Below are 24,417 nucleotides of genomic sequence, written 5' to 3' on the forward strand. Positions count from 1 at the left end.
GTAATGTAAAGATGGTTCTATAGTGATTTTATCAAAACAGAGCAACATATAAACTTTTGTGATGTTTAAATGAAATTGTTCAAAAATTGATTCACAGTATGTTTGTTTACGTTTTAATGTTTTTATCTGTGCAATATGTTAGGGTTTTTATTAACCGAATTAAAATTACCTTTGATGTCACAAACCTCACAAATGTGACAGATACCTCGTCTGCCTTATTACAAGTGCATTATCAGGCCCCAAGTCTCTGATTACAAGTGACACGGAAAAGCAAGAGATGTTTCTAGGCCCAATAAAAACCGACATCAGGGGGTGAGATATTTAATGGTCTGGAAAACACATTCTATCATGTGTTTACACTCAGAAAAGGTAATAACTTCAGGAATTCAGAGCCTTGTGTACAAAATTCCGCATGAATCGCTAATTACATGTCATTTTTCTTACTCGTAAATGTAAGCAGATTTTGTCTCCTAAACTGAATTGGGAAAAATTGAAGGGGGCAGTAATTCCCATGTGTGGTAAACTCTGTATTTCTTTGAATTGTGATATCTGTGAATACATGAAGGAAGCGTGATCGGTTTACGCCATTCTCTGTCACAAATGCCACAAAAGTATTCCAAATGTTTGTGTTCTTTTTACTCACTCACTCTGCATTCTTGCATCTTTCTCGGACGCTTTCTCTTTCTATCTCACTCTCTCTCTCCCTTTTATGTCTCTTTTTACTGACTCTATGTATCTCAAACCCTGCCACTGCCTCGTCACCATTTTCTCTCAACTCGTTTCTCTCACAATGTCTCTTTTCTCTCTCACCAATCTTTCTCACACGTCTTCTAGCCCTCTCTACTATCTTTCCAACTCTCTGCTGCCTCTCCCCCAGGCTTCTCTGCCCCCTCTCTCTTCCTCTGCTCTCCTCCTCTCTCTCGCTCTCCTCCTAGCCCCGTTTGTCGTCGAGATCCCTCCCTCAGTTCCCGCTTCAGCAGCAGGTGCTGTGTTGCCACCAACACACCTCCAACAACAATAGTGCACACGCAGCGCCTTTGTTGCCCTCTAATTACTCAGGGAGCTTGTTTGGTGCTCACCAGCCCCTGGGCACTGCCCTCTGAGAGTAGTCAAAGAACCCTGCTGCTAACGAGTCCCAAGCGACACAGCTTGTCTGTTATTGTTAAACAACGCTGAGATAAGCCTTCGGCAGACAGACACAAACCGAGACTTTTCCGGGGAGTGTTTGCATACACGCGACGCGCCTGCTTGTGATTGGTTCTGAGATGGAAAGTGTTAGTGTGCTGGGGGGCACTGCTGTAGTGAGGGTGGGTCACTAGTGCAGCCAGTGCACAGGGGCCCTTGTGCAAGGAAGGGCACGAGCCTCTGGCTGCACTCTGAATAGTAAGATACAGCGATAATCGGGATTCAGTGGGCCCTTCAGGCCCTGGCACCGGTGCCACTGCACCTGCTGAACAAATGATAGCTACGCCCCTGTGTTCTGTTAACTTCTTCATAAGGCGGGGTATATTTTTTATGCTGTACTTTAGAGCAGGGCTCGAGTCGGGGTACCACGCGGGTGGACGGCGTCCCCCCACTTATTTTACCGGGAGCTCGATAACTATAAACTGCAACTGAGTGCAAGCCACCTTTCGTGACGTCACTTCCTGTCGTGACGTCCGCGTGTCCCCACATCTTATTGTAGGACTTGTGCCCTGCTTTAGAGTATATATATTGGTGTGTTGCCTTCTTTTGGGCAGCGCTAGAGGTGGGCGAGCCACTAATAGCTCGAAAAAGGCTGGAGCCGGGCTCTTACCCAGCTCGAGGTCCTGTTGGAACCTCGAGCCCAGAACGAGCCGAGCTTTCATGTGGCTTCTGCCAGTCTGCCTCCCTCCCTTTACCCTGGATGTGGCGTTAGGGCCAGAGCTGTCGACTTTGGACTTGGGGAAACCAGTTCGAGTCACTGCGCTATTCAACATCCTGTAATTCTGGGCAAATCACTTAATTTCCCCAGCCCTATAAACAATGAATGTGACCTTGTGCGTAATGAAACGGGTGCTCATGTAAAGCGCTTTAATATCTTTGGGTCGAGTTTGCGCTATATAAAAACAGCCGAAAGATACACAAATAGGTAATAAAATAAAGCCTTCGCATAAGGAAGGTTACTCTACAATAACCTGGCCCGGTGCTGGGTTTACATGACAATCGTCTTGCCTCTTAGTTCGCTCAAGGTTATATTTATGTTTAAATTGAGCTCTTTTATTTAAATTGTTCTCAGTGCGGTGCTGTAATGTGATGAATTAAAACCAAAGCTTCCACATGCTAAGGAAAAAAATATTTTTAAAATTCTGAAGAGTTTTTATCATATTTAACGTGATGTTTGGTCTATGATTTACATAGCAAATATTTTCAGGGCTCGGCTTTTGCACGAGCTCTAAGATCCGAGCCAGACCCGTGGCTCGGCTCCGTCTCTTTTGGGCGGTGCGAGTGGTGCCAAGATCAGGGGGGCGCCATTCGTGCTCTGAAGTCGGCGCCACTCACATCGCCCAAAAGGCTGCACTGTTAAACTCTGTTGTCCCTCTTTCTTTTCTATGATGTTAATCTTCGTAGAAATGGAAGAGAGATAACCATGTTTAAACAAATCAGGAGACACGCTTTTGCCCGCACATGCGTTCCTGTAAAGTATTTTGGTTTGCTTAGGAGTCAGATTAAAAAAAGAAAAGGTTTTGTGTGAACATTTGGGGATTTTTCATGTAATTGATCCCTTGGCACAGAGAGCTGAGCTCCACTCTCTGCAGCATATGAATGGTCAGAGTAGGTCAAATTTTTTATCATAAGCAAAAATTGCCATGTTAAAAATAATATAAAGTAAAGTAAAGTCCACATTTGTAAAGCGCACAATCACCCGTAAGGGTCTCTAGGCGCTGGGGGCCGTCGGGAAGATTAAGCGAGCTATTGCCCAGAGTCACATGGTGCTGGGCTAACCTGCCGCCGGAGCCGGGGATCGAACCGTGGTCCCCAGATTCCAGCGTCAGTCGCCCTGGCCGCGGCGCCACACCTGATAATGTGCAACTTTCTATTTAAAAAATGTGTTCAGACCTTTCCTGTTAATATCTTTCTTCTTCTGTGTCCTGTACATGAAGTGTGGCTCAATGGTTAGAGCGGCAGACCCTGATGCAGAGGTCTGGCCCGGGACCAGGGTTCAATACCCGCCTCGGCGGGTCTTGGGCTCAATTTCTTCGAACCTGATCATTCTCGCCACGGTGCCTATTCTAATCATGGGTCCCACTCTGCAACTCTGGGCAATAGCTTGCTTAATCTCCACAATGCCCCCAACAGCGCTGGGATGCCTGGCTTCACCTTGGGGGTGCCCAGGAGTGGACATTTCACAGGGAAAAGCCAGGAAGGGTTCCGTAGCGGTATACGGACAGCGCCGGGACACTTCCGTTGGAGGTAGCTGTGCGCTTTACAAATGCTGGCATTTCTATCATGTATGTGGAACGTCAATATGTGTTTTATTAGCACTCGGTCAACATGGTTATATATACCAAGCATCGATAAACCATCAGGATTTGCTTTTTAAGTTCATGCACAAAGAGGCACAAATCAGTGCAGCGTGGTATGGTAGACCGACCCAGGAAAACACACCCACAACGACCATTTTCTCCCAAGTCCAACAGATGACCATGCACACAAATCACCAAACATACAGTTATTAAAAAGTGAAAATAGACCAACATTTATGCACAAACTTGTGCAACAGGTTGCATAAGGGAGTGTGCATCAGTGGCACAAAGTAAGCTGCACAAAAGAAAGCAGAGTGTAATGTGTATTAGTGAGGACAGGGTGAAGCGCAGCAGTAGAACACTCGGATTGGCATCATAGTGATGTACCTGTGGGGTGGAGCAATGGGTAATAGGCATAAAAGTGGCACTAGTGACACAACTTAGGAGAGGACAAGGTGCTCAGCCTCACCGGAAGACTCGTTGATGTGCCTTATGAAAGCACTGCACATCAAAAGAGCACCGAGTGTTGTGTCGAATATCTGTTCCCCGTCTAATCCTTATTTAATTTACATCATATTTAGCATACATTTTATATACTCTAAAATGTATCCTGTATATATTTAATATGCTGTTTATTTATGAAATTTATATAGCGTGCACATACCCGGAGGTGTCTCGGCGCTGAAAGATAAAATAACGTAAGGTTGATAGGAGTGCTTACTGGTGGAACAGCCATGTTTTTACCGACTTCCTGAATATCAGGAGAGAAGGACTGGTCTTGATGTATAACGGAAGGGTATTCCACAGTTTAGCGGTAGCAACTATGAAGGATCTATCTCCCCATGATGATTTCTCTGTGCGTGGGATGGTTAGGCAATAAGCTGAAGAAGAGCGAAGGGTTCTGGTGGGAATATACAGGCAAAGTGCTTTTTTCAGGAACTCTGGTCCAGAGTTATTGATTGCCTTATATGTTATGCATAATGCCTTGAATTTGGTTCGGCTTCTGATTGGTAGCCAATGTAATTGGCGAATAACTGGGGAGATTGAATTAAATTTAGAAGTGCCGGAAAGCATTCTAGCCGATGCATTCTGAACTGATTGTAACTTATTCAGAACTCTCTCCTGAGCATTCAGAAAGAGGCCGTTACAGTAGTCGATCTTAGACATCACAAGCGTACACATAAAAATCCTTCCTGCACTCGAGGGAAGGAAGGGAAGAAGCTTCCTTATCATTCTGAGAATATAGAAGGCTGAGGACACAACCGAATTTGCGTGGTGAATGAACGAGAGCTTGTCATCGAACTTAACACCAAGATCCCTAACCTTAGTGACTGGTTTAGGTGGAGGTCCCAAATCAGTTGGCCACCAGACTGAGGACAAATCAGGGGTTAAGCTGCCAAAAGTCATTACCTCCGTTTTATCGGAGTTTAACTTTAGGCAGTTACGTGCCATCCAGGAGCTGATAGCTAACATTCCCTCCTGAAAGCTGGCCGCCACCTGCAAACCATCTTTATGTACCGCCAACACCAATTGGGTGTCGTCGGCGTATGAGTTTATTTTCATCCCAAGATCTTTAATGACCCTGGCCAGGTCCGACACGTAGATATTAAATAAGGTCGGACTAATGGAGGATCCTTGTGGTACCCCACAGGGAAGAGAGAACAATGGAGAGTAAAATTCGCCAAGCTTAACTGATTGAGTACGATTGGCGAGAAAGGATGTTAATAACATTTTGGCCTTATGTCCAATGCCCATGGCCGAGACACAGTCGATTAGAATGGAATGATCGACCGTGTAGAATGCCGCGGACAAATACAGTAAAATGAGGACCGCCGCTCCACCCTGATCTAATATCATCCTAATCTCATCGGAGGCTTTGATGAGGGCTGTCTCCGTCCCGTGACCCTTTCTAAATCCAAATTGATTGGCATCCAATAGGTTATTGTGATCAATGAATTGGGATAATTGGATGTTCATTATTTTTTTAACAATCTTTGATGGAAAATGAAGGCATGCTATAGGCTTATAGTTTTTAGGTTCAGTGGATTCCAGGTTAGCTTTTTTTAGTAGAGGTTTGATGATGGTCTTCTTCCAAATCTGGGGATATGAACCGGTGAGAAACATTGAGTAAATAATATTGGTGAGAATAGGGACTATGTGCTCCGGAATAAGTTTTAACATTGCAGGAGGACAAGGATCAAGAGGGGATCCTGATTGAATAGAGAAAATTAGCTCTCTTGCTTGTTCAGATGAAACCTGAGTAAATTCTACAAACCCCGTAGCGGGGGTATTGGCCAAACTATTTATAATAGGGGAATCTGACTTCACTTGCGTAGAGAATTTTGAATAAATCTGAAGAACTTTTTCTTCAAAGTAATTAGCAAGAGAGTTGCAAAGGGCGGATGACACATCTGTAACTGTGCTTGCAGGTATATTAGAAAGTTTGGTTACTACCTGAAATAACTGCTTGGTGGAATTTTGGGCCAACTCTATTTGTGTTCGGTAGTATTTACTTTTTTTCTACCACAATGAGATGTTTATATTTGCTCAATGAGCCCTTATACACATCTTTGGCATTATTATCATAGTATTTACGCCATTTTCTCTCTAGATTTCTGCATCGTTGTTTCTCGAGTCTTAAAGCCTCTGAAAACCAGGGAGCTGACTGGATATTTCGATTGGTGGAAACCTTCTTAACTGGTACTGATGTACTAAAGGCATTATGTAGCCAAGAGGAATAGTTATTAGCCGCTATATCGGGGTCTGCTATAACTTCCTGTTGGGTAGAGGAAAGTATTTTTTGCAAGAGTTGAATGTCGGTACTCTTCCATGCTCGAACCTGTTTCGGGGTACGAGGATTAATGTAATTTGGCCTAGCTTTTGTAGTCTGAATAGAGCAGATTATTGTGGAGTGGTCGGTCCAGGTAAGGGGTAGAACAGAGGATATAGAGATGTAAGTATTACTAGTAAATAGTCCATCTAAGGTATGACCTGCCGTGTGAGTAGGTGGTGTCACTAGCTGATTTAGACCTACTGACACCAGGTCTGTTATAAGGGAGGAGGATTCCATATCCTGTAAGGATTCTAAATGAAAATTAAAATCTCCCAGGATGGTGTAATCGGGAGTTCCTGCCATTGGTTCCTTAAGGGTGTGTACATTTTTAAGAAAAAACGCTTGAGGACCTGGTGGACGATAGATCAGGATTCCTCTGAATGATTGAGTGTTAGAAAGAGCAATAGAGAAGGTCAGTGCTTCACAAACCGATGAGTTAATTATTTCGGTTTTTATTGTAAAAATATCTCGATAAATGATCGCCAATCCACCGCCCTTTTTTAAGGGTCTATCCTGTTTAACAACACAATATCCTCCTGGAGTAGCAGCACAGAAGTCAGGACCTGCGGAAGGGTCGCCCCACATTTCAGTTACAAATGCAAGATCTAGATTATGATTAGTTAATAATTCCTGAATTTCAATTTTGTGCTTAGGAAGGGAATGAGCATTAATGAGCACAAAATGAATACGATTAGAATTAACATGAGACGCATGTTCTCTGGGGGATGGGAACAGGGTGGTTGGGGTCAATTTGAGCGAACAGTTAGAGCAACTGGCAGATGTTTTGTTAGTAAAAGCATCCAGGCTGAACTGGGTACAGTGATGGTTGTTAATGGAGTTATTTAGATCCTTGAGTTGTGTGGTTGTGTAGGTTATTAACTTTTTATTTGATGTTAGTTTTTGGGAGCCAGATGGTCCAGGAGGACCGGCCCTGGGCCCGGTCGAGGCGCGGACGGGCGCAGACGGGCTTGCCATTGGTGCGCCGGCGGCATGCCCGCTGCGCGCGTCCGCTGCGCTCTCGCGCCCTTTGCTGCTGTTATAGTGCCTGGGCCTGGTTGGGAGCGGAGATGCTAGACCGCTGACCCAACCAAGATGGCGGTTAACGATGGCCCTACCCGGAAGTGAGTCACCTTGAAATGAGGCTGTTCCCCGGAGTCTCCCTCCACAACAAACAGTCCGCTAATGACTGGCGGTGGACCGAAGAGACTGCAGGGCGCCAAAGTGTTCTCAGCAAGTTCCAGCAGTAAGTGTTTTAAAATGGAGTACATTAATTATTCGTCGCAATTAAAAATATAAAAATTCGCCGCAAAATAAACTGTAGAGAAATAGTGATTGTTACCGCTAAGTCTGCGCTAGGTCTTGAGAGGTTAGCAGAGAACGTACAACCTGGACTCTAGTCCTTGTCTTGATCAATGTTGATGTTGAGAAACCATACAACTCAACACAAACAAGCATTGGAAATGCAATAGGTCTCGCAGCATTAGAGTTAGTGCATTTAGAATTGCCAACAAGGAAAAGGGGCACGGTTAGCAGCAGGAGACAGCCAATGACGAGACTAAGCCCCAGCGAAACCTTTTGTAAATAACTCCCTTTCACTGTGTATGTTTACAGACTTAGCAATTTGTTCCGCAATCTCTTTCACGTGGGATCGCAATATGCACTGGGCGCATTACCCAGAGGCATATCTATCAGGAGTGAAGCAGGTGCAGTGACACCGGGGCTCAGCAGTTTAAAGGGCCCGTCCCCCCTACTTATTGCTGATTTTTGTTACCAAATCAGGACATGGAGAGATGGTGTGGTGCATTCTCCTTTCTTGCATTCGGGCCCCTGGCACCCTGGTTACTGCTCTGCTGGTAGTACCACAAGTCAGGGCACATTTCCGCGAAGGAAATCTGTGCGACATTGTGTAAAAGTACACAAGCTGTTTTTACATATATGCTGTGTAAAGCATGGATGTGTGAATAATGAGTTCTTGTTTATCCAGGGATGCAGAATCGAAAAAAACGTAGTGATTTCGGGCACGCACATGTCCTTTACAAGTCAGTTCTTGACTGTTTGGGTATCGGAACAGGGAGGAGGGATGGCTGTCAGATCTGGTGTTGAAACCCAGGAAGAGGTGTTTGGTGGGTCCGAGGGAGCACCTGAAAGACAAAAGTACCCAAGCTGAATGTGGCCTGGTGCCAGGGGGTCAGACCCAGCAGGGAGAACTGATTGATGGGTGAAGGATCAGTGGATAGGTGGGGACTGACGGATAAACCGGCGAGAGTCCCGGTCGGGGTGATTGACGGGTAGAATGGAGAGAGAGGATGCGAGCGGATTAGGAGAAGCAGTTAAGAAAAGTGAGAGAGGCGGGTGCAGAGGTGAGAGCGATAGGTGGATGGGGGACTGCGGGAGGGAGCGGAGGGCCGATGGGTGAGTACACAAATTGAGGGATGAAAAGCAGAGGAGTGACTACTTGGGGAGGAATGAGCGGTTGGAAAGTGTTAAGGGGTGGGAGGAGGAGTGGAACGGTCCAGTGGTCGAAAGAAGTGTGGTTGAGTAGACAGAGCCAGGGTGGAGCGGTAGTGCATGGCTGACAGTGGTGAAAGGGGGAGACCTGCAAAAATGTTGTGATGGGCGGTGGGGGAGGCAGGGTAAAAGTGTGAGCGGCTTAGGCAGGACGAAAGGCAGAAGTGTGTGGGAAGAAGTTAAGAGAAACTAGTAAAGGCTATAAACCTCCGATGTTTGGCATTCTGTAGCCCCACGGACAGAAATACGCAGGGAAGAACACGCTTGTGAAAGAACATGCTGACCAGTTAGAATAGAACAAGTGAAAGCGGGATGTAAGTAGGGGGGAGGAGAAGTCTGGGCAGGCAGGATGACTCAGGGGAGGGGGCGGAGCGGGGCAGAGCGGCATGTGGGTGTGAAGAAGCCGGGCCTTTGAAGTGAAGCTAAGCTTCACTTCAAAGGTGTCGGAGGAATGCGGGCGGCTGTGCACGCGCTTTTAAGCTCAATGCACATGCGCATTGAGCTTAAAAGTCACGGGCACTGCAAGGAATCGCCACGATTCCTTGCAAGTTAGATAAAGAGTCGATGAGCCCCTATAGTCTCGCTTGCTCGATGCGCATGCGCATCGACAGGCGAGACCTAAAAATAATGTTTGTTTGGGGGGGGGTGCGCCAACAAACATTGTCGCACAGGGCGCCACAACCTCTAAAGCCGGCCCTGCTGTCTCTCCCCATTAATTTGCTGGCTCGACCATCTCTGTGCGGCGCGTACCTTTCTTTTGAATGCCTCATAGCGCTTGATGATGGAGAAAGTAGCACACAAGATACTAGCAGGGAGCCAGTGAAGACTGAAGCCGCACCTCCTCGCCTCCATTAGCTACTGTTAATGCTTACCTCACTCTATGAAGACTGTATGAAGAAACATTATTATATCATTTCATGTATTGATTAAAAATATGTAGTGCCACAGAGTTGTAGATGAGCTGCAGAACAAAGAGTGTTAAACTGAACATGCGACTGCAGGTTGATCTAAATTCATTGGGTTCAAGCGAGGCGTAAGTGGGCAACGCAAAGATCCTTGAACGTAGTCGAATTCTGAATGGAAGTCACTCTAATCTCCTTAACCCCTCCTATGCTCATAACGAGGTCAGCTCGTCATGAGCCACGGTGCTCGTGTGCTCATGACGAGCTGAGCTCGTCATGGCCGTTAGAACGTTCGCACGCAGGGCTAATTCCCCTGCTGTGCTGAGCGTTCTAAGGAAACGGGTGTGGCCGTGACGAGCTCAGCTCGTCATGATCACACGAGCACCGTGGCTCATGACGAGCTGACCTCGTCATGAGCACCGGGGAGCTGTGCGTGCCCCCGCCCCCCAGCACAGCGGGGGAATCAGCCCTGCGGCCAAGGGGTTAAGTATTGCACCAGTCAAACCAACTCATTTAGGATGCAATGTCACTTTTGCATTATTCCAGCGGGGAGATCTATATAGCACATATTAGTTTGGTCAATTCTCAGATGATTCCCTGCTCCCACCACAGACTCCCTCAAGTGCGATAAAAGGAAGGCTCTTTCGAGGCCATTTTCTCCTCCAACCGCAGCTCCTTATCTAAGTTAAGACCAAGCGCCAGATGTAGGTATCCAAATACCGGTCGGTAATGGCCGAAAATACCGATTTTCGGCCGTTACCGACCGGTATTTGGATACTGAGATGTAGGACATGAAAAAATACAGATTCGGTAATTTTACCGAATCGGTAATTTTACCGATTCGGTAAAATTACCGAATCTGTATTTTGAAATGTAGGTAGCACTGTAAACAGTGCTACAGGGCTTTAAGGATTTGTTATTTACCACCAACTATTAGTTGGTGGTAAATAACGAATTCCTATGTAAATGCAAATATGTGCATTTACACCTGTGCCATGTGGCACACAAACATGCCCTTAGGGCATGTATGTGTGCCACATGGCACACAAGCAATAATCAGGGGTGCAACAGGGTGTCAAAGTGACACCCTGCCACCCTTGACTATTTCACAATTTTACCGAATCGGTATTTACCGATTCGGTAATTGACATTCATTCCTATGGGCCTCCAGGTAAAAAATACCGAATAATTACCTACACAGGTTTTACCGATTCTAAAATACCGAATCGGTAAAATTCGGTATTTTAGAATCGGTAAAACCTTTTTACCTACATCTAGCCCCTAGGGTTTTAACCTAGAGGCCAAAAGAGGCGAGCTCACCCATCCCTGCTGGCTGGAACTATGAGGCCCACCGGTGTCCAGGCCAAAAATCAGTGCCTGTAACTTGATGACATCTGGGCTGAGGAGATTGCTGGTCAACCTCTCCTGGATCAGGGACAAGGGTGATTGAAGAAACTCCCTGACAATAACGCTCTGGCCTGTCAAAAAAAGGGTTTAGCTGAATGCCAGCAGCACAAGAAACAAGCAAACCTAAAATATGTAAAAAAGACTGGCCCACAGATGCCTACAACTATTGAAGAGGATGAGGATAGGGAATAACCTGAGTGAAGAGGAAAAACTGCTAAAGAATGACACCTTAAAGTAGTTTAGAGAAGAAAAAAGACCATTTTTATTTCATGTATATGATTGCCACATTAACGCGGTGGCATGCTTTTTTCTTCTTTTTATTTTTGTGGCATTTGTTTGCAATAAAAAAAATAGTACCCATCACACTACCTTGTCCAGCTTTGCCAATGCTTGTTATTTGGAGGCTGTAGGATTTGGAGGCAAGTACCTATATCAAGGGCGTATTTAGTGAGTGTACATACCTACAGGCATTTTCAACAATGAGCCTGTGTTGCTGAGCTGTAGATATAGGAAATCCCCACACTTTAACATACAAAGGTTTCTTCAGATAAACCTTTCAGTATAAATGGAAATACTTATGTTGGACAAGTTCACGTACACCATTAGCTGGGAGATCTCTAACCTAACTTCTAGGACCTCTCTGTATCTTAAAGCAAAACTTGGACTGCGAGTCCCAGGAGAGCAGGGTCGTCTTTTTCACATAAATGGATGAGGTAAAGGGCTGAACAAAGGAGTCTGCCATTACAAGCCAGCAGCAAAGATTCAGAAGAAATAACTCAGTGGGTTGAGTGCCAGCCTGCAGAGATAAATTTGTAACTTAAAACAAGTGGATTAAATCTGTCATTCTCAGGCTTTCATCCTTCCAAGTTTGATCAAATCAGCACCATCAAGTTGCATGATAAGAAAAAATATTATTAATGCAACAAAAAACATATCATTGTGTGGTGGGGCTGTGTAGACATTCCGTGTGGTTGATTTTGACCTTTGCATTAGCTCGTGACCCAAGTAGTGGGTAGAAGAACGGTGATGCTTTCTTGGACTTCAGATGCAGGGACTATACATGGAAGCATTTCATAGTCTGACCCCCATCGCAACGACTGACCACATCTAGACCTTTACACTGATAATAACCGGTACCTAAAAATTATTTCAACAAATCCAAATCTGGATATAGAAACAAAAAACTCTTAGCGGTTGCGTGTGGCTGTCCGAACTCTATATGTCATGAGGAGCTTGGTATTCCTTTTATAGAGGATAAAATTAAATTAGCTCCACTTTTACTCTGGCGACCCATCTGGGTCCGGGATCCTGTCGCATTAAATCGACTCGTCGTTGAGGATTGTTCAAAGCGGCATGCAGCCCTTGAGGTACCCTGGTACGGTTACGTGAAAACAGCCTGGATCAGATTGGGCTACCAAATCTATTCACCTCTCCCTCTGCTTGAAGGGGTTATACCATGGCTAGGCTGATAAAATGATTTCTGGCCAAGGTTATGTCACATAGAGTAGCGGCTTACAGGCGTAAGACTACCGTACCCTTTTATAAGCTGGTTCTCAAACAGAAAGGCACCCAATTTGACCTATCCTCTATTCGGAATCACCAGCATCGATTAATGATATCTGGATTTTGTTTTAGTTACCTTCCCCTTAGGGTGGGATACCACTGAAACTGCTATTCAATTTCAGAGCTTACCGGCTGCCCTTGTGATGGTGAATCTATCCAAACGAATTTGAACATTGTTCTCTTCTGACCTTTCTATAAGATCCAAAGAAAAAATATGATTTTACCACTTTTTAAAGTAGGCAGGTGAACGGATTGGGGGAGAGGGCGCAACCCGAGCTGAATGTTCAATGTCTGCTCGCTTTTTCAGTGATTTTTATCAATGATTCCTCGTATCACGATATAACGATCTTAGTGAGGACACCTGAATGAATTTTAAGACGTGATGACTATGGTACGTATTTATTCACTTTTATTTTGAGCTGTGCTATTATGCTGCAGAAATGTTGTGAATAAAGAAATTTGATTTGGTTTCACATGTTGGCGCAAGAGCCCAGCAGGGTGAGTTGTCGTATCTATGCTGTGGTCATGGTTGATATGAAGGCGAAGTCGATGTAGTGGTCATGGTTGATGTAGTATTTTGGTCAACATAATGGTCTTGGTCGATATTGTGTTGTGGTTGCTCTAAATCTCATTTGTACGGTTGATGTTCTGGTCATGACTGATGTAGTGGTCACGGATGATGCTCTGGACATGGTTCTTGTAATGGTGAAGTTAACATGGTGGTCATGGGCGATGTACAGAGTTATGCAAAGTGTCAAATGAATGGAAGGATCCAAACTTAATCAAAGATAAAAAAACAGGTTGGTCTGTTCTCAAGAATTGAATTCATTCAATCGTCATAAATTCTATTTCATGAATGTTTTGTTCACATGTTGTCAATAAAGAAGGAGATCTTTAGATGAGGCAAGTGGTTGCTCCCAAGATTGTTGGTCCCGATGCAATTCGGGCTAAGAGAGGCCCTTCATCAGGGGTATATTAAACACCAGTGTCGGTAGGTTGAAAGGGTGAAGAAAACGTCCAAACGGACCTTTGCATATTTCTATTGACGCTCGTGGATTAGTGAGCGATACCTGATCTGCACGCATCACCCTACCGAATCTTCAAAAGGAACATTTGAACTTTGTTTTCACACTCTGGTGTGCACAAACCACCACCTTGGATCTACAAAGTTGCCATCATTCCCAGAAAAAACAACCGGACATATGTTCGCATTTTAGGATTCTGCAAAGGCCTGGACATGAGTCATAAACAGAACATTATATATATATATATATATATATATATCATCTGTTTTCGTTTTCAAAATATTCTTTCTGTCCTTGTTTGCATGATCAATCCCAAATCATTATTGCAGCTCTAGAACACATTTTTATCAGCCACGTAGTTGTGATGGTAAATATTGTCATGGCCGAAACATGTTAATGGCTAATGAACTGCTTTCCTCTAATGTTTGCTGTTTTAAATATGTACTAATAAGAGGAAAAACTAGTGAATTTGGGTGATCTTCCTAATTTTTGTACTGGCCAGGACATTTAAATACTGTTCCTGCTGGTAAAAAAAGTTGCCAAGCTGCAACCCTAGCCACGTAGTTGTGATGGCCAATATCTTCACGGCCGAAACATGGTAATGGCGAATGAACTGGTCACAGTTGATGATCTATGGGGGGGTTGATCTCGTCATGGTGGGATGTTCTGGTCATGGTCGATGCAATCGACATACGGGCCATGATGGATAAAAAAGATGGTCATGCCTGATTTAAGGATTCAGTTTACGTATTGGGCATTGTTGATCATGCGATGGTCATGGTTGCTGTAGTGGGCACGTTTAATGTAATGATGAAGTCGATGCACTGGTCTTCATCGATGGCATGGTCGATGTAATGGTTAGTTCAATGTTATCGACAGTGTGTGGATCCAGTCCATGTATTCATCAGGGTAATCACGTCTAGTGGTTTTATGGTTTTTTGCTCCGCTTTTCATCAGTGGCGGCTGGTAGGAAACGGCGGTGGTGAGACAGGTCGGGGGGATTGAAAAATACAAAATATACAAAAAGAGCACTTCCTCCGTCTCCCCTCATGGTCCCTCTGCTTCTCTTGTTGACTCCGAGTCTGGAAGAAGCAGGAAGCACACAGGCTCCCCATAGCCAACCACAACTCTGCTGTATGGAGCGTTGTGATTGGTCTGAGTGCCGTGGTTCGGCGCTCTGACGGTGACAGGGAGCCTGTGCATGTTCTCCCCCCAGGCTGTGTTTTCGAGTCCGGTGGAGAACATGCAAAGTGCGCATGACTGTTTGACTGGCTCAAGACGTCCGGCTAAACTTTCATGCGCAGTTATTGTGCACAAACCACTCCTCCTACCTGTGCCACGGCCCTAACCCCGCACCTACGAAAAATAAAAGGATAATAGCGTTATTACCATTTTATTTTTCCACTGCTCAGAGCAATGGGGAGACGCTGCTCCGCCTTAGCGGAGGGGCCGTCCTGGCTTCTCATCCTTCCCTGAGTTTGCTGATTCATTCGTAAACCTGCCTGCAACGTATCGTCCACCTGCTATGACTATTCCCCTAGGTGAACTTTACCCTGGATCATCAAGAGAAAAGCTTTAGTATAGGGTGAATGTTTCCGGTCTCAGGCAGCAAGAAGATTAGGGTGACCCCGACACCCTACAATCAAGGCAGCGTGATGACACTGCTCTGTAAACAGAGACCTGGGAACTGTGACCATGGCATACCAAGCAAAAGACACACAATTGATGGAGGGAATGCAGAACAAATCACAACATTCACCCCCAGTCAAGAGATATGGGTTAAATCCTTGATTCTTTTGCTCACTCCGCCACCCCAGTTTAGACCTGGCCATATGCAAATCAGTCTTGACCCTGTGCCTCGTGGGAACAGTCCAGCCTAAACTGCCAAGCCAGGTCCTCCCTGGACCGGAAACAAGCATCTGGGACCGGTTTCGGGTTTCACCCCTCTTCATACCAATGACACAGCACCCAAGGAAAACCTACTGAGCTATCTCACAGGCACGCATGCGCAGTACCTCCAGATGACTGAGGACAACTCGAAGAGATGCAGGGTTCCGGCGCGGCCTTGCTTGGGGCAGGCTCCGTCCTCCGTGCCCATATCTCGGCACCCAGGGCGGAGAGGGCTTCGAGGCGCGCTCCTGCCAGCAGCCGCCGGTCACACGGCTCGACGCACATCTGCTCACAGCAGCCGAGATGCGTGCCCGGCAACGCTGCCTTTTTTCCATGACGCTGCTGCTCGTATGGATTCTTATGCAGAGGAGGCCGGGAAATGAATTCATTACTGGAAGCTAGACCGGCTGCTGGGACTGCCCGCTGTGTGCGTGGCGGGGAGATAGTTCAGTGGGTTAATGCACCTACAGCTGCGATCTGCGTGCAAGCTGAGGACAATAGGCCAGACACCCCATTAGATACATATGATTTTCTGTTAGCAATTTTGTGTTATTGTGTTGTGCCATTCTTTAGAACTTGTCTGCTCTTGAAATTAAATCAGCGGTGTTATAAACGCAGATGCCCCTCAGAAACCCTTGGAAAAGGGCCACAGAGTGCGAATGTTTTAAAAATATTCTGTCAGCTACGCTGTTAGTGGAAGCAATGCTGAGAGGCGGACATCCTCTGTGGTTTCCCAATAAATGCAGACAGCCACAATCTTTTCTTCTATAACTTTCCAAAAGTTCGGAACCTCGAAAAACTGCACAACCTTGTCAACATAGCTAATGTTCGAGGGAGGAGTTGCGTGTTGCCGAGTGGAAATGTTTACTGATGAACCCACTTTGTATAATTCTACTCTTCTATTCTGTTTATATTATATTATGCTGTGAGCAGAGGAGTGTCCTTTGTAAGTGGTTTCTTTGTAAAGGTATTTCTTGGTAACCATCTCTCTCTGTAGCGGGATTCCTTTAAAGGTATTTCCTTTTAAAAGTTCATACTTAAACGTATATTTCTGCTAAAAGGTACAGAAAAGCCTTTTTTATCTCATAAATACTGTCTTATTCTGTGTAGCAGGAATCTCAGTACAACCACGTAGAATTTAGATAAAGAAGAAAGCAGCGCCACCTGCTGACCAGTATCCAGAAGACACGCTGAGCACTGCTTCTCTGAATAGAGTGATGTGGAGGAGTGAGTCCAAGAATGCTTTAGAAAATAGAGAAAAGTAGATTTTTGGAGGAAAGAGAGGAGTGCGAATGTCTAATGGACTTGGAAAAGCAAGCATGTTTAATATTATGTTTTGTCAACTAGATTAATTTACTGTAAATGTTCATTTGCTCACATTAGCACTATAGCATTTCAAACAGTTCAGTGATGTTCAGTTCTCCCATCTCAAAAAGAGCGTATTTTCGAAGTGCATGTAACACTGCTGTTGGTGTGCAGAGATGCTTGTGAAATAGTTGAAGAGGCTGGACCTGTACTTCTGCCCACAGCCTCGAGGGCCATTGACTCTCCATTGGACATCACCCCCGTCCCGCCTATGTCCAGATCTTCCAATTTCAAATCATTTGCCCCATTGTGACAGGGCCTTGTAGGAGACGGCGCTTCAAGCTGAGAACTGTCTGAGAGACACTACTGACCCCTCCCCCTACCTACTATACACCCACCAAAGAAAAAAAACAGCGTAATGATGCTTTTGCCGATGGCCTGGGGTGTTTTCTAATCCTCTTTTGGTTCCGAAACAGCGCTCTACTTGCCGAAAAGTGCTTCAATGCCTCGTCAGGGGTCTTACTACTATGATCTCCCAAATAAAACCTTCTAGACTCTTCCCTCTTCTATCCCTCCATTATCATTTTCAATCCAACTAACAGACTCACATGTCCACCGCTCAAAGTAACACATATTTCCCTATACTAACCCACCACTGGTCCTTTTTGGGATCTGCAGTAGTGTACTACTTGCCAAAAAGCACTTTGACACCTCCTCAGGGGAAGTATTCTCTATATAAATACAAATACAATTTTCAAAATCCATAATCAACATCAGTTGTGCAGAGGCTCCAGAGATGAGCTGCAAACACACTCTCTGCAGGGTTTCAAGCTTGCCTGGTACTCAACACAAGTAACCTGAGATGGACAGGACAGATTGAACAGGGAAGTACAATGAATGGCAAGATAATTATTTTTTATAGTGGCATGGAACAGTTGACCTCAGCAATCCAGCAAGGACTTGGAATTCATCTTGAGATCAGTCTTTGGAGCCCAAACTGAAGTCATTGTTGATACTTTTCCATTCTTTCTCAACTGGTCAGGTACAACAAGGATGCTGAGAAACTGTGGAATGTGTTGAAAAATATTCACAGGTAGAAAATTAACTCACTGGAGGAAATTATTAATCTTCAATGTCCCCTGTAGGTAAACTTCTCTGAGGCCTAATAACATAAACCTACATGTTTCAACCATCATAAAATCTACCACCTGATCTTATTCAGGCTAATATATTGTAACAAAATATAACCTGTAAGCAAGAAACAATGAAAGTAATCTATGCCATTAATCTTTTGTCTTGAATTTGGAAGGCAAGAAATGTTGTTGAAAATAGCTGATTCATTTTCAACTATTGTTATTTCAATCGAGATACGGGGAATCCTGTAACTAGGAAAATGCAGATTCCTGTTTTAGTCAGAAGATGTTTGTTATTCTATGTTTCTAGGGTTTCCTGATATTCAGGCAGGGGTTTAGATTCAGGAGGATGTTAAGGGTGTTACGCTCCCCCTTAATTAATGTATTCTATAGTAAATAGTTGGATACAGGTGATTTACGTCCGGTATTGTGAGGTGTTTGTTGGATTTCACCTGGGATATCTACATGCACACAGACAAACACACACATCTCAGTTTTACAGGTCTCAAACTGGTTTATCTGACCAAATATTGAGTTTTAAGTGCCTCAACAATCTCCTCTCCCTTACTACTATTCCTTAAGCACACACCCATGCCCTGTTGTTCACATAAAGTATTTTACTCCTCTCCCCCAATCGTACTGCCCATGCTACGCCCCTGTATTCAGGCTAACCGGACATGCGTTTTGAAGATAATAAGCAGTCTGCAGATTACGCTTTTAAAACCTGCTGGTTTTAAAGGCCCTTGAAAGATTGCCTGGTCTTGCCTACCATTTGCACCCAACTACCATTGTGAAGCATTTACAATAATATGAAGTTAATTCATAACAGTTTTGTGAAATCCTACAACTATATATTTCTTGCAACCGATTTCTATACTAATCGTGCGGGTGTCCACATAAATTCAAGCCTCGTTACTCGTGATGGAGGGTTCCTCAAGAGATACGGATTGCGCCCTTCTCACTTCAGAGCATCTTTAACACTTCCTTTCAGATTAATTTCACTGCACAGTAATGAAGGCAAGCAAAGATGTCACTTTTCTACCTCTTTCGAAGTCAGACCTTTGTTGCCAGACAAGACTTCCCGAAAGTGTGAAGTTTTCAAGAGAAAAGACACACTACACCTACAATTAGGTCTAGACGGTCCGTACGCAACCACTATGAAACATAAACTCTAAGATTATATTTTATACCATTCCAAGATGGTGGAAAAGTCTATAAGAGGCTTCCATGCCAGATGGTGGATCTTGTCACTTCCTGGATTTGAGGCCAACCAGAAGTGAAATCAGCCCCAAAATGTGTCAAAGCAAAGCAAATACGGACAGATTATCTTCACCGCTTGCCAGTGAATCAGTATATTAAACTACGGTGGCGGTGCTGCTGTCCGCCCGGATACTTTATGTTGTGATCTAGTTCCTGTGTGTTTCTTGCGAGCGCACAGGAAATGAAGCTGTGGGAGATATTCCCACATATTGCGTAAGGCGTATTATCAAATTGGGGATCTGTCTATTTTCCCAATTAACTTCTTTACAACAGTGACCGGGACAAATACGTGAAAAAGGTCATTATGTATCTATCCTGCTGCTATTTTGATGTTGTGTCTACACTTCATAATACTCAACAATCTTTGAATTTCTGTCACTGGGTTGTAAAGACACACCCAAGACAATGTTCTGAGCCACGTATTGATGGGCTGGGAGCTTGTCGACACCAACTGATCACACTGATGTGTTGTAAATCAACAATTGTAATAGTTCAACTTTGAAAAGTCAGAAGCATTTCCCAAAAAGTATTTTTAATACAAAAAAGTATGCTGCTGGGGAAAAGTGGAAAAAAAGGGATCTCTCATCTTTTCCACGCAGAAATGAATGTTGGCAAAAAGAGGCCAAAAGCAAAGGGGATTAAACCCCTAATTGGTAAAGGGAAGAAGTATAGTTACCTGAACCAAAAGAATAAAACTTAAAAAAAGACAGTTTTAGTTTTTTTATGGGAAAGGTGTCCCAGTTTTGGGGAGCGATTAAAAATGGGGGTCACGTGTAATAGGGCAGATTGCGGGAAGCGCTTGCAAGCCTTGCTGGATTGTTGCACAGGGCAGCGGTGAGAGGGCACATAACTCCGCCCCCAGGCCATGCCAACCTCCCAGTCTCTTAGGGTCTTAGGTGTGCACTTGAAAGAGGTGCCAGTGAGTACTCTGTACCCTCCCTTGGAAGACCACAAGAACAGAAGAAAAAATACATCATCTGGATGTAACACCAGAAATGCTAATTTCTTCTAGGTGCTTCCTTCATGGATGGCAAAAGGCAGTTTGTGGTGTCTTTTAGCATGTCTTAAGTATCTAAGAGAAATATTTGTGACGTGTATAACCGCAGCTACTACGAAAGTGCTACACTTTAACTCGTCTTTGTATGCAAACTTTAGTTTTTCACACAATTTTGTAAAATATTAGCTAGGGATATCTAAAGACACTCTACAAAGCTTTGATACGTTTACACACTGTAAAATGTGAATCGCTGTCATCTTCATAAGGATATAGGTTGACGATAAAGCTGTGGAGGGAGGCGACAGTAGAACTCTGGTATATGCTGAGTATGTTACACGTTTGTTATGGTTTTAATTAACCCTGTAGTAGAGAATTTCACACAGAAAAAGAAAAACTGTGGAGGGGTTGGAGAAGGAAGAAGATAGAAACCTGCCTGTCACCGGTCATGGCTCAACTTGAAGCTTGGTAATGACAACGCAACAGCTTTCGAGAACTATTTTCGAGTGTGCTAATGGAGTGATTGTATGGGTGAAAGATACAGTCTTTACAGAAGGCTCAATATTTCCTTTTAAGCTCACCTAATTAATCCATCTATGACTGTACATTTTAATAATCACACAAATGTTCATCTTGCATCTTCTTTTTATCCTAACGCAAATATGATCCTGATTTTCCGATGTCACGAATGCTTATTTTCTAAAGCCAGCCTGCCTGGCCACAATAACCTATAAATTGCTCCGCTTTGGAGCACTGAACCATCAGGCACAAACTTCTAATCTTGGGCATTGAATGCCTTGAGAGAGTTCTGACTTCCAACTTCTAGAAAATGTATCCTTTTGGAAGTTAAAAACACCAAAACAATCCTTTTTTTAGGTTTGGAACACAATTGACCAGCCACCAGGGCAATCCCATATTATGACAAAGTTTGCTTTTCCAACCTGACTTCCTCCTGTTCATGCTCTTCAAATCCTTGAAGTTAATAGATCCAACCTCATCCGAATAAACATCTTAAATCCTATATTGTTGTGCATTTGTCTACAATGCCATGTAAGGCGTATCTTCTGTCTCGCTATAACTTGAGCACCTGTAAAGTACATTGGCACCCCTTTAAGCCTGAAACATCCTTTCTAAAGTTAGTAATAAACAAATAAAAAAGTACGTTGTGTTTGTCCTGTTGATCGAGCATCTGAGCACACGCGGGTGGAGTTGGCACCTCTTCACGCAAGCTGCCATATTTGGCACAACCCATCAATCACTATGACAAGACTCCGCCCTCATAGAACTCATAAACTGCCCTGACTTTATTAAATGTGTAGAGTAAACATTGACAAAGCACATAATTAAAGCAAGGCTAGGTTCACAGTGAGGTTTTGCGTCGCCCCTTCTGTTGGCGCACCATTAGAAGCCTTTTTTTCAGGTGGCAGCACTGCGATGCATAAGGTGCCAAGGTGTGACAATGCACGGGTCGTCTTGCCAACCCTCCGTACCACAGCGGGCGCGGGTTCTCAGAAATGACAGATGCTTGCTGCTCAGCAGTGGGTATGACTCACACACTTCAGGCCTCCCAGACAGCCATGGCACCATCTGTCTGCCCTCCACTGGTTGTTTAATATTTATAAGCCGCCTAGGTCTCGGTGCATTTTATTCCATTTTGCCACGAGGGGTCCCTTTAAAGGTACCGATGTCTGAGTATTAAACACGTGGATTGCATACACTGCTCCATGGACAAGAGTTAAACCCTTCCTGTCTAAGCATTCTATTCATTTACCAACCATGGTGACCTGTGGTTCCTCCCTCGTTACCTGTGTTTATCGGGGTGTTCACCTGCAGCAACAGTGGCTTCATCCAACCAAAGTGATTTGTGGTTTCTATCTTGACACTGACGAATTGCTATGGCTGCTGCATCCATTCTTTCTGCGGATTCAACGTTGGTCCCTTGGGATTTCTCCATCACCAACAATGAACCTGGTTTGTTTGTGGGTATGTGTCATGGCAATTGCGTCTTTCCGCTCCCAGGTGATAGGTCGAGAGTAGGCCTGGGTGGTAAATTCCGTTCTACTCGCGGAATTTGGGTAATTTCTCGTTCTGCAGAGAACGCGGAATTGCCAAAAATTCCGCAATCCGAGGCTTCGTGGAATTTTTAACTTGTTCGCGCTTTCAAAAATGCGTGTTCGTGAGATATTTCTCCCCAAGCACGCACACAGCATTCGCGAACAGGAAAAAAGCATCGCGAATGGACGGAACAAGCAATTCCGTGTGTTCGCTGAACTTTTGCGTGCTTGTGGAGATTTTTAACTGTTTCGCGGAGCTTTGCGGAGCGTGACTACGCAAATTCTGCCCACCTCAGGTCGAGACCTAGTTAAGATTTATTGTTTTGTTTTGGATACTCATTTGTTCAATTTAGTCAATTGGAGGGAAAAAACAACTCTAATTGGTCAAGGACCTTAGGTAGCACCTCAGATTGAAGCAGTGCTGTCCGAAGGCTTTAAAAACAGTGCAACGATAAGCACTGTAAAGACGAAAGAACACAGTGGAATAGTCTCTACAAATCGTACTCCTCAGAGTTTGGAAGTATTTTCCTATAAACACATTTTAACAAATAGTTTTTGATGATTCAATACAACTGGTGTAGGTTGATGCAAGTGCACAAACAATGTAAATCGATATCACAGGTACAGTAAAACTGTTGTCCAAAAGTAAAGCAAAAACACTAGGGACAATTAAAAGTCACTGGGTTCCTAACTTTCGAGTTTAGCTGCTCCGTGCGATGGTTGTTAACACAATGCGGTAGGTGGGCCTAGGTGTCATGCGGCATGTAGTACTACAATCGATAATTAAACCACAATTCTGTTGTCTCAGAGACACCTGGAGGGCAGTCAATGCTGCAAATCACAGAGCTCAACATCTTGAATATTTTGTTACGCAACTATGACAACCAGAATCCAGGGGCTTCCATATGTCCCTTGACATTGTGTCGCAAAAGAAGCACATTCAATGCCAGTGTCTTTGTGTAATTGTACAATTACAATTTTTGTAAATGGTTTTCTTCACAGGGAAGTATTACTTCCCCTGGAACAGTCCTTCCACTTACACATTCAACAAAGATAAGGACATTCCATTCCCTTCCCTGGTAAGGAATTGACTCTTGCCCATGATAGTAATAATGTCCTTCTAGTCACAATATTCTTACATCTTATGGACAACAGCAGCTATAAGTGGAAAATGTGTATCTCAAATGGAATTCAACCATCTGATCCAACCACCCTCTCCAAATGTCAAGTGCAAGCACAGAAAACACCTTTGTCGCATTCCTCCACCCCTCTAGTTCTGTTCATGTGGTACAAGACCAAACTTCCAGGCATTGTCGTGATGCCTGATGTTTACATACAAGTGTGCATATTTAGGCCCACGTGCTCTTATGTAATAATTGACCTGGGAAGTGGAAACAGACCTTACCCTTCACTCTGCCCTCTAGCGGGCCTGTGAGTGTACTGCAGCGTGACAAGTAAACAACAAAGACTCTTACCTCCAGGGGTGCAGGGTTAGCAAAGGACTGCTGGGGCTGCAGGGGCTGCAGGGACTCAGTAGGGTTGGGCTCTGGCTACTCGGAGACAAACTGCAAGGCAAGATGCACATTCAAAATATAGCGCTGCTGGTTTACGGCGCAGAGAAGAAGAGGCAAACCAGGTTGAGCGCTGGCACAGACATATAACGCGGCAGTGCGCCCTTTGATTCATTTTTTACTGTATGTTTCATTAATACATCACTACAATTTGTTACTTCATCAGAGTGTTTCATCACCAAATCATCATCAAGTTCTGTACATCTTTCAGCACAGCCTCCCATTTCCTTATTCATATCCTTGTCACTGTATCGCCAGCCTCATCACTGCTGAAGCTTCTTCAACACTCTTACTATCCATCAATTCTGCATAACATCCCTCGTCACTGGATTTCAATTCCTCACATTTATTACACATCACTGATCCATCATCCGTATTACTGCATTTCCATTCCTCGTTACAGCATGACCTGCCTCATCCCTGCACCACCATCTTCATCATCGCACTCTTCATCACTACTCTACCATCCCTAGCCCCAAGGTCCTCC

General features: G+C 44.4%; 1 protein-coding gene across 4 annotated transcripts in view; it reads right to left on the bottom strand.

Annotated features, from left to right (window-relative positions):
- MAST3 (microtubule associated serine/threonine kinase 3) overlaps positions 1 to 24,417 on the bottom strand; it is a 174,207-nt gene that overhangs the window by 135,967 nt on the left and 13,823 nt on the right. For all 4 annotated transcript variants that reach the window (XM_078668273.1, XM_078668272.1, XM_078668271.1 and 1 more), the window contains exon 2: positions 23,835 to 23,924. In XM_078668273.1, coding sequence (XP_078524399.1) covers positions 23,835 to 23,924 — 90 coding nt within the window. The remainder of the gene's footprint in view (positions 1 to 23,834; positions 23,925 to 24,417) is intronic.

Source organism: Lissotriton helveticus, chromosome 12 (genome assembly GCF_964261635.1).
Source record: "Lissotriton helveticus chromosome 12, aLisHel1.1, whole genome shotgun sequence".
Taxonomy (NCBI): Eukaryota; Metazoa; Chordata; class Amphibia; order Caudata; family Salamandridae; genus Lissotriton; species Lissotriton helveticus.